At 47.0% G+C, this 11,061-nt stretch overlaps 1 protein-coding gene across 1 annotated transcript; it reads right to left on the reverse strand.

Moving 5' to 3' along the window:
- Positions 1–522: 522 nt before the first annotated feature.
- On the reverse strand, positions 523–1,984 carry LOC136529437 (uncharacterized). The gene has a single exon (XM_066522515.1). It carries the CDS (start codon positions 1,753–1,755, stop codon positions 1,012–1,014), a length of 744 nt encoding a protein of 247 aa, XP_066378612.1. The 5' UTR covers positions 1,756–1,984; the 3' UTR covers positions 523–1,011.
- Positions 1,985–11,061: the final 9,077 nt, after the last annotated feature.

Below are 11,061 nucleotides of genomic sequence, written 5' to 3' on the forward strand. Positions count from 1 at the left end.
CAATTTAGTGTAGCTTAGTTGGTTAGGTTTTTTTTATCAAACCTATCCACCTAGGGTTCTAAGTCCTCAACTTGGCACGGATGCTCGTATTTTTCCGGATTTATTTCAAGATTTAACGGCATTACTATTTTAGTGGTAGGCAATGTACATGTTGACACTAAGGTATATATGGTGGCTTCATCAATCTTGATATCTACTGGCTCATTGTTTTAGAGATGCTCATAGGGATAGGGAGATTGAACCACGAAATTGAATTCGATGTTGGGGATATCGGCAGCTCCTAGCAAAACTCGGCCTGCACGGAAAGATCATCTCTGTGGCATTGTAGTAAGAAAAAACGCTCCTAACAAATTAAAGTTTTTTTTTAAAGGCAAGGTTTCCCCGCTTTGTTGATCATAAAGTGTTCAAAGACAGTTAAGTTCCAGCGCATTGGCGCGCCCGCCAGAAACACGGAAATGGCCTAAAAGCCAGCAACACCGCTACCCGATACATTATGATAGTAACAAATTAAAGTTTTGGATGACAAAAATCACAGGACAAGAGCCTCTCCCTCTATTTCACTCTCTAACTCTAAAGCAAATTCTCAACCACTCAAATGAAAGTCCCAATAATCTTGACAATTGCTTATCGTATATTTTTAGTCGAGGGCACATATCAAGACTGACTTTGATTTGGACGTGGTGTACCTTTAGTTAGTCTCAAAATAAATAGCAGACATTTACAATTACGAATCCACTAATCATGGACTTTCTTACATGTACACCGGCCCGGTCCCACACGCCAGCCTCAGCGGCGGCCACATATATCCAGGTAGCTGCATGGAAGGCACGCCGTTTTGACCAACGCACTACCTTCCTTTTCCAGCCGCTATTCCTTTTCCCCGATCACGACCTGGTCGTACCGAGCTCGCTGATCGACATCGACGGCAAAAATTCCACGGGTTTTCCACGGCTAGTCGTCGTCTCCGATCCTCCTTTCATCCATCCAACCATCCTGTGCCGCCGCGCGCCCTCACCGTGACGTGGCGCTGGCGCCCCACGACGACAAGGGCATCCCGACGACGGCCGACGCGGCCGCGGACGACGCCCCGGACACCGGGATGCCCATCGCCACGCGGCACCAGCCCTGCTGCACCGGCGCCGGCACCGGCGTCGTGGTGGTCGCGGCCGCACCAGCCGTCGTCGTCGCCGGCGCGTCGTCACGGAGGCCGAGCACGCGCACGGCGAGGTGCACGACGCCGTGGCCCCACGCGGGCGGGCCCGGTGCGCCCCCGACCCCGCCGCGTCGCGGGCAGCGCAGCGAGTAGCTGAGCCGGCGGAGCGCACGCGGCGGGCGGAGGCCGTCGAGCACGTCGGCCGCGGGGATGCCGCACCAGCCCAGCGGCGTGGCGCCGACGAGCCGGCAGGCGGGCTCGGACAGCACGGCGACGTGGACGTGGGCGTGGCCCTCGAGGAAGCCCGCGCCCACGGGGACGACGAGCGTGTCGCCCCACGCGTGCTCGCCGCCGCCGCCGCCGCCCGGCGCCACCGCCGTGCTGCAGGCCGAGCCCGGCGCGTCCGACGACGACACGGTCACGTACGGCCGCAGCCGGCGCGGCAGCGGCGAGTAGGACGGCGGCAGGCGCAGCGAGTCCGCCGACAGGACCGTCACCTCCAGCGCGACGCCGTCAAAGTACCCGCCGCCGCCGCCATCGTCCCCGCCACCGGCGCCGCCGCCGTTCTTGGTGGGCCGCAGGAACCGCGACAACGACGACATGGCCGGGCGCCCCTCGTCGGTCGTCGCGGGATCAGGTGCAGCAAGCGGTAAAGCCTAAAGCGGGCGGGTGGCCTCGCGCGGCGGTTTATACCGGTGAATGGCATGGAGAGGGTGTAGCCGGGGGAAATTATGAGGGAGGCGGGAGGAGGACGAGGAGCAGCTTCGTTCGCCCTCTCTTGCATGGGGGGCGCGCGAAGCCGCACAGAAGGTTAGGGAGGTTAACTAGCTGGGGGCCGGAGAAGCCGCACAGAAGGTTAGGGAGGTTAACTAGCTGGAGGAGAAGCCGCGATTGGCGCACGTTAGTTCTTGGCGTCTTCGTGGACGATGGCGATGGCGACATAAACCTTTCTTCTAATTCGTTTTCTTCTCTAGGGAGGAAGAAGAGGTCTAACCAATGACTGAATCAGTTCGACGCCTTGTCGAAAAATAAAAGGTTTTGAATTCGGAGCGGGCGGCGGACGGTACGGTGCATTATTGGCACTTGGAATTCAAAATTCAAATCAAACTGTCTGAATGTTCCAAAAAAAAAAATCAAACCGTCGGAATTGAATTCAAAACAGGAACGTGCGTACGCAGCCGGGAGCGAGAACGTACAGGATCGGCAAAATATTATAATAACCCCTCGTGGAGTCGGAACCTACGTATGACTTTTTTTTAGATAAGTACCTATGTATGACTGGTATGACTGCTGTTTTGACGGCTGACAGCGACGTACACGTCGTCCTGCTTTAAAACCACTTCTCCTGTAAATTTGCTGATAAACTGAGAGTACCGTTAGTAAGAGAAAAATATCAGAAATAGGACTACTGTATGTAGTACCACAGTGTGCACGTAGAAAATTAAAATACACGGTCAATAAACGTGAGGGTGGGTCAAAGCTAATTTGCCAAAAAAAAGTCGATGCAAGTCTTTTTTTTTTACAGCAAGTCGATGTAAACATTACTTTCAAATAGACGAAGAGGGCAAGTTTTATTGACGCTGTTTTATGACGAGAGAAAATATTATATCATGATTGATAAATTTTTATTATATATGATTAGGTGGTTACATCAGCAGCAGGACCCGACGTGGCATGCATCAAGAAGACAAGAACGCATATGTAGGTGGGGTCAGTGGTTACACACTAACACACCTGACCTAGCTAATAAAGTGAGATGGTGGATATTTATTATCGGGAAAACTCTATGATTTTTCTTTCGTATTGTTTTTCTTAGTAGTGGCAGCATGCATGATTATTAGCACAAAAAAGGTGGTTAAAAAAATGTAACATAACACGACATGTTCTTCCATTTAAACCCAGCAATATTGTTAGCCTTGCGGTGGCACATTGGCATCTCACAAGACCCAACTAGTTATTGCCCCCTCTATTACATATTTGTCGATGTTTCACCACCGATAGCCTGCCACGGGAGTATCCGGGGCAGTTTGTTCGGGCTTCAGCGTATGCAGAACTCGACGGTAAACGCAAGAGACAGTCGATTTATCCTGGTTCGGACCCTCGATCATGATCAAGTAATAGTCCTACGTCCAGTCGGTGTTAGCCTTTACGTTGGATTGATTATAAAGTGTTGTCTCTCACCCTTCCAGGAACCCCGCCCTCCTTTATATAGTCAGAAGGTCAGAGTCCTAGTCGGTTTACAATGAGAGTTCCTAGTAGGATTGCAGAATAATACTACTACTAAGATTACATGGAAACAATCCTACTTAGGCTAGATCTTCTCCCTTCCTTGTGGGGTATCCCGTGGGTCCCGTATCGACAAGCCCCCGAGCACTTCATGGTTGAGCTCTAGAAGCCTCGTCTTGTTCCTTCATGTCTTGCCGAGCAGGAACAAGCGTCGTCCGAGTGCTTTCTTGAGTGAAACCGTGTAGCGCTTCTAGGGATCTTCAAGTGGTGTGTGCTTTTTTGAAGAAAAAGTACACCCATCTGGGTGTAGCCCCCGAGCCTCTTGCTATTTGGAACAAGGAGCTAGAGGGTCCTGTCTTGAAATTACTCTGATTCTTCGTCGAAGGGCTCCCGAGCATATACCCGGGTTATTTATCAAAAAGAACTTGAATATAGCTCGGTCCGGGTTCTTTTTGTCGTGAGGCCTTGTAGTGGTCTGTCTTGAAGAAGTCTTCTTGGTGACGTGCACTTTTTCGAAGTTAAAAGTGCACTCACTGAGTGTAGCCCCCGAGCCTCTTGCTATTTAGAACAAAAAGTTGGAGGGTCTTGAATCTTATGTTGTTTGAAAACTGCTGTCTTGAAGAAGTCTTCTGAGTGATGTGCGCTTTTTTGAAAAAAAGTACACTCACTAAGTGTAGCCCTCGAGCCTCTTGCTATTTGGAACAAAGAGTTAGAGGGTCTTGAATCTGAGTTGTTCAAAGAACTGAAAACCTCTCCTGTTGCAGCCCCCGAGCATATATCCGGGTTCTTTTATTTAGAAAGAACTCGGATACAGGGTCTTGGCATATTCTCTGGTAGTCTGCTGTTGTCAGATATAGTTGTATGGTGGTGGTTGAGTGTAAATGATGTTTGTTCATGAGTTGTACAGTGTTGGTATATCCTTCCGAATATGCTCGTCCTTGAGTATTGTTCCTTCACACATGAGTCATATTTCATTGAATTCTGTCTTTTTGCTGTGTCCTTGGTTAGGTTTGTTCCATTGGTGCTCCCGGTCCATGTGCACTGCTTCTTTGGTTTATAAATACCCTCCTGGTGTGCTGTTTTGATTCATCGAGCATTTTGTTGCGTGGTCTGAAATCTCTGTAGTCATGAATATGATAGTTTGTGAAGTAGAGCAGCCCCTGGGCGTATTTTGTAGTTCTTGTATATCTTGTCGTAGCTGGAGGGAGTCTTGTGATAGGGATTAGAGGTAGACTAATCCCGCAGCGGCATTGCACCAGGAAGTACATGGCGGTAGTTGGAGGAAGTCTTGTGATGTGGGATACATTCCTTCATCCTGCAGCTCTGGGTTGATTCTCCTCGCCTGCCCTGCGACTGTCCGGTGAAGATCAACGCCTGATCCAGCGTCACATCAGACTTGGGTAGACAGATGCCTACAGGCCTTCCCTGGTCCATGTTGTCCCGCTGTGCTGCTGATTTCCGCCTTGGATGTACTGCGTTTGTCCTTTGAAGAAAACAGTGTAGCCGAGTGCGGTTTGTTCTACCGAGTAGCAATTTGGAACACGTAGTTGTTTTAGAGCCTCGTTGTGTCTGGGTTCCTTTTTGCTACCTTGTTTGTCGTAGTACTGAGTTCATTGGGTCTTGTAAGGTGTGTAATCTTATATTTTTTGAAGCCATTTATAATGGAAAGAATCTTGTCTTCTGAGTTGTCATTCTTTTTCTGCTGATGTCCTGGTTGTTTATGAGATTCCCGAGTTCTTTCTATAAGAACCGAGTTCTTGTGTTCCTTGTGAGGTAACCCTTCGTTGCTTCATGGTTGATGAGTTCTTTTTGTAGCAATATGATAACTCTACCATGGTGCTGGATGGATAAGTCTGAAATCTGTCCGTTGAACTGTACCTTTGTGTAGAAGTGTGTCGTCTGTCATTCAGCTGTGTCAGTTGTGTTGGGAAATGGATCGTTGTGTTCTCATGTTGTGTTTAAATGGGCCTGATGGGCCACGTTTTTATTGCTGTAAAAATCTATTTAAATGTCTTTCTTCTTCTTTTTCTTTGCTGCCCTGCTTTTGCCTTGAAACCCTAGTCTTCAAAACTCCACCGTCACCATTGTCGCCGTCATCTGAGCGCCGCCGTCTGAGCATCATCGTTTCTTAGTGCTTTATTGCTTTTGCTAGTATATGGGTAGGAAGAAATCAGCGAGCAAGTCCTAGACAACCTTTGTAGACGAGGAGGCATCGCTTTCTGTGATTGAAAATCAAGAATTCATGGCCATGAGGGCTGCTCAGAAGATCTGGTCGGCTCAGACTACGACTGAGGATCAGTTGCGTGAGCTTGTCAGTGATGGTCTGATCTAGGACAAGGAGTTTGCTAATTGGAAAGCTCCAGGCCAGCATCGGGTCCCAACTCCAGGCCCTGGTGAGATTGTTCTTTGTCTCCTTTATCCGTGCTAGGCTCTGCCTTCCTGCTTCTGCTTTTCTTCATCGATTTCTTAGTTATTTTGGGATTAGCTTGAACTATCTTGCTCCCAATGCTGTCCTTCATCTTTCTGTTTTTATTCATCTTTGTGAAACTTTTCTTGGAATTCCTCCTTCTCTTTCTCTCTTTCGTTACTTCTTCTATCTGAAGCCCCAACCCCGTAGCGATGACACCCATGTTCTTGGTGGCTGCGGGATTCAGTTTCGTCAGGGTCATAAGAGTAAATTCTTTGATTATGACTTGGTTGATTCTGTGAGGGATTGGCGTGCCGGCTGGTTTTATGCCGCCAATATGATTCCTCCTCTTGCTGTTCATTCTGGTTCTGGTCCCGTGGTTAATGATCAATGGGATAAAAATCTCCTGACAATGGATGAGCTCCAGGCGATCAAGCCGTTTCTTGAGAGGATATGTACTCTGAAACAGCAAGGCTTGACCGGCTTTGGGATCGTTTCCAATTTTCTTCGCCGTCGTGTTCAACCTCTGAAGGAGCGAGGGAATTACGGTTTTGAGTACTCTGGGGCGGAGGACCCTTCTCGTATGGTCCCTACCCTTGAGTTGACTGATGAGGAGGTGCTCGAGCACCTTCAAAAGATGTTGAAAGGAGTAAGCGTCGTCCCATATGTTGTCCCTAAGTATTGTGCTAACAACCCGCCTCCTGCTATGAGTTGTTTTTTCTTATGCGGGTACTTTTTGTATTTCCTTTGCTGTCTCCACTTTTTTCTTAGTCTTTCTCATCTGGTTATTTTACTCTTTTATAGGAATTGGGGCATAACTTCGTTGATCCGATCCCCCTTGATGACCGCCCTGCCATGGTGTAGACTGGGGAGAATCTTACTGGGGCATCTGTAACTAGTAAGTTTCAAACCACCACAATGTTTCTTGGTGTTTCTTCCGTAGTTCTTGACGCATATGTAGAGTATGTTCCTCGTCTAGTTCCTTGAGCTCCTCGTAGTATTAGAAAAAGGGGTCGAGCGGATTGTTCTTCTTCTGGTTTGTCTGCTACCAAGAAGTCTTGCCAGTCGAGTACTCGTCCAGGTACTCAAGTTATAGGTAGCGTGCTCCTAGGTGAGCATATTAATACGTTTTGTCTTTTTGTTGTTTGTTTGTGCCTTTAACCGAGTACTTTTCTCCTTTTTTAGATGGCGCTGTGGTTGGCTTGTTTGAGAGTGAGGTAGATGAGGATGATGATGCGGCCCTTGTCATGCGTCGGTGAGTTGTTTTCTTGTCTTTCTGTTGTTGAACACCTCTTTTTGTTCTAACTTTGGCCTTGTTCTCTTGTAGTAAGCGATCGTCAAGCTCGAGTTCTTCTGGGACTCCGGTACCGACCACCACGCCACTCCTGTCGTAGAGTGGTGGTGATATTTTTGCTGCTATAGTTCCCCCTCTAAGGTCTTCTGTTGGTCTTGGGGGTTTTATAAAGAAGAAGATAGCTAAGTGAGTGAATCATGGTTATGTTTCTTTGATTCTGTTTTCCCTTTTTCTGATTCATATTCTTATCGTTGAGTTTCCTTATCATCTTGCAGACCCTTGCCTTCCCTTAACCCTCAGTCGACCTCTTGTCAGTCCTCTAGTGCGCCCCTATGTACTGGGTCTCAGGACTTAGAATGTACGGTCGGCGAGGTGGCTGTGAGGGAGACAGGGTTCCCTGATGATCACGCTGCTGTGGATTTGCTGACTCCGGGGGTGACCGTGGCCGTGGTGGTGGATCCATCTAAAGAGGTAACCGGGGCTTCCAAGGGTACGGCCCTGGTCTTGTCTTCTTTGCCTCGGCCGGCTTCTCCCTCTGCTCCTCTTGCTAGTGGCGTTCAGCGTTTGGATGATGATGTGGTGCAACAATTTGATGCCACTCATCGGTTGTCAGAGCTGACCGCTGCTTGGGGAACCTTTGTGACTTCTTTTGGGGAAAAACTCCAGGTAAGTTTTTCTGAAGTTCTTTCTTTGGATGTTCGTCTTTCTTCTGTTCTTATGTCTTGTTTCTCTCTCTCTTTTGTTCAGTCTTTTTTTAGGATTATACCGGCTTCTTTTTCTCGTCTGAAACCGAGAAAAAGTTGTCTTCTGAGGTTAGTGCCCTAAAAACAGAGCTTGACCTCTGTCAAGCTGAGATGGAGACCAAGCGTCAAACGCACCAAAGGGGGGAACAAGCTCTTCGTGCTTGGGTGGTTGAGGCAGAAAAGCAGAGGGATGCTGCTGTCCAGGAGGCCTTGAAGAATGTGGAGGCCATGAATAATGAGTGCAATGGTATTGCGGGTTCTTTTTGTTTCCTTCCGTATTCAAATTTCCCTTTTGCTGACTTGTTTTTTGGTGCTTGGTCTAGCTCTTCAAGTTGAAAAGCAGAAGCTCTCGGAGGGTATTGAGGAAATGAAGATACTTGTTCGCAATAGTCACAATAGGGCTGAGGAGGTAATTACTCGTGCTGAAGAAAAACTCGCGCTTGCCAAATTGATTAGCGCATGGAGCTGATAGGGATCTTGTGTAGGTCCAAAAAACTGTTGAAGTCTTGACTGGCAAGTTGGTGATGGCTATTGAGAACTAGAATGCTTTGTGGAAATCATTTCGGTCAGTAGCCGATCTTCTCCGGACTCCAACAGATGATGGTCAATCTTGGGCTCAATTTATTCCTCAAGTTCCGACCCATTTCTAGGAGTTCATGAAGAGGTGCGCCCAACTATATACCAGAAATGTTCTTGCCTAGGTCCGGGTTCTTGCTCCGAAGGTGCCTTTGTCCAAGATTGCAGAGGAAGCTGAGAGTCAAGAATATCTGGATGCCGTTGAAAAGGTAGAGCCTGAGGTCGAAGATTTAGCCAGGAGGATTGTGGATAATCTTAATATTGATATTTCTTCTCCTGATGACGATGCTTGATGTAATTGACCTTTGTACTCCAGCCTCTATAATAGGATATTATGCTTCTTTTTGAATGAAGATTCTTTATTTTTTGTTGATGTCTTCTTTGCCTGGATGCCTTCGCCTTGTTTATTCTTTAAATGAGTTGTCCAAGTGATCAGAATTTTTTCTGAGTAGTCATTTGTTGGTCATGGTGCACATCCATATTTTATGGTGGTCATGTTGTTTCATCTGTTGTAGGATCGCTCCTTGATAGGTCGAGCGTTTGTATGTCTTTTATCTGCGCCGTGTAATCAACTCGGTATATGCATATCGTTGTCTTGTCAAATCTTCTTGATTTGTCAAGTGCTTGTCTAGCTGTCGTGTAAACAACTCGGGTTAAGTAGATCTTTGTCCTATCAACCTTTTTGTTCTTGTTAGTACTGAAGAAACTCAGGACTAGCGATCTCAAGTATCTTCAGCTTCTTCTTTTTAGCTTTTTTTGCTTAACTCGAGATGTAGCCAGCATTTGGCTCTTTCCCTAGTTGTAAAAACATCTTAGGATCGGTTCAAGTGTTGGCTTATCAGCTACCCTCATCGGCAGGCTCAAGCATCTTTTCGTCTTTTTTGTTCACGGCCAATATGCTCAGGCATAATTTCAGCCATTTTGCTTTTTGGTTCGGGTGTTAGCTTATTAGCTACCCTCATCGGCGGGCTCAAGCATCTTTTCAGCTTTTTTACTCTCGGCCGGTATGCTCAGGCATAATTTCAGCCATTTTGCTTTTTGGCTTGGGTGTTAGCTTATTAGCTACCCTCATCGGTGGGCTCAAGCATCTTTTTAGCTCTTTTGCTCTCGGTCGGTATGCTCAGGCATAATTTTAGCCATTTTGTTTTTTGGTTCGGGTGTTAGCTTATTAGCTACCCTCATCGGCGGGCTCAAGCATCTTTTTAGCTCTTTTGCTCTCGGCCGGTATGCTCAGGCATAATTTTAGCCATTTTGCTTTTTGGTTTGAGTGTTAGCTTATTAGCTACCCTCATCAGCGGGCTCAAGCATCTTTTCAGCTCTTTTGCTCTCGGTCGGTATGCTCAGGTATAATTTCAGCCATTTTGCTTTTTGGTTCGGGTGTTAGCTTATTAGCTACCCTCATCAGTGGGCTCAAGCATCTTTTCAGCTCTTTTGCTCTCGGCCGGTATGCTCAGGTATAATTTCAGCCATTTTGCTTTTTGGTTCGGGTGTTAGCTTATTAGCTACCCTCATCGGTGGGCTCAAGCATCTTTTCAGCTCTTTTGCTCTCGGCCGGTGTATTTAGTGAAAACAACTCGGGAAAAGTCACAATAAGACATATGTTGTCGAGGAACACCATCTTTATTGATCATGAACCGGTGTGTTTAGTGAAAACAACTCGGAAAAAGTCATAATAAGACATATGTTGTCGAGGAACACCATCTTTATTGATTATGAACGTTTATCTCTTGTGGCTTGTACATATATTCTTCTTTGAGTTGTTTTCATGCGTAGAATCTTCTTAGTTGGCTGATGTGTCATGTATTGTTGACTTCTTTTCCATCTTCAGTTATCAACCTGTACGTGCCTGGTCCGGTGACTTTTGTGACATTAAAAGGACCTTCCCATGGATTGAGTAGTTTATGGCGTCCGTCAGTTTTTTGTATTCTTCTTAGTACTAGGTCTTCGATTTGGAGTGATCGAGGTTGGGTATTCTTGTTGTAGTGGCGTCTTAAACCTTGGAGGTATCTGGCTGATTGAAGGGTAGCATTTACTCTGACTTCTTCTGTACTGTTGAGCTCTAATCTTCGGGTGTGTTCTGCTTCTCCTTTGTCATATTGTTCTATCCTTGGCGATGTCCAGATCAAGTCGGCAGGTAGTATGGCTTCTGATTCGTGAACTAAGAAGAAAGATGAGTATCTGATGGCTCTGCTTATTTGAGTTCGTATCCCCCATACTACTTTGGGTAATTCTTCAATCCATTTGGATCCATAGTCCACTAGTTCTTCATACAATCTTGGTTTTAATCCGGCTAGTATGAGTCCATTAGCCCTTTCTACCTGTCCGTTGGCTTCTAGATGTGCGACTGATGCATAATCTATGTCGAAGCCGCAATCTTGTGCCTAACTTTGGAATTCTGTAGCTGTGAAGGGGGAACCCAAATCTATGATGATTCGATTGGGCATGCCGAAGCGGTGCATAATGTCTTGGATGAACTCGACTGCTTTGGCTACGCTGTATTTTGCGAGTGGTTTGTATTCAATCCACTTGGTGAACTTGTCAATTGCTACAAAGATGTACTTGAAACCGCCATTTGCTTTCTTGAGAGGTCCTACTTGATCTAGCCCCTAGCAGGAGAAAGGCCAAGCGGGAGGGATGCAGATGAGATTGTGAGCTGGTACAT

The sequence above is a fragment of the Miscanthus floridulus genome, chromosome 19 (assembly GCF_019320115.1).
Source record: "Miscanthus floridulus cultivar M001 chromosome 19, ASM1932011v1, whole genome shotgun sequence".
NCBI classification, from domain to species: domain Eukaryota; kingdom Viridiplantae; phylum Streptophyta; class Magnoliopsida; order Poales; family Poaceae; genus Miscanthus; species Miscanthus floridulus.

Bases quoted from the DNA above. Each gene is read 5' to 3' on its own strand.
- LOC136529437 (XM_066522515.1), bottom strand. From the start codon at position 1,755: ATGTCGTCGTTGTCGCGGTTCCTGCGGCCCACCAAGAACGGCGGCGGC.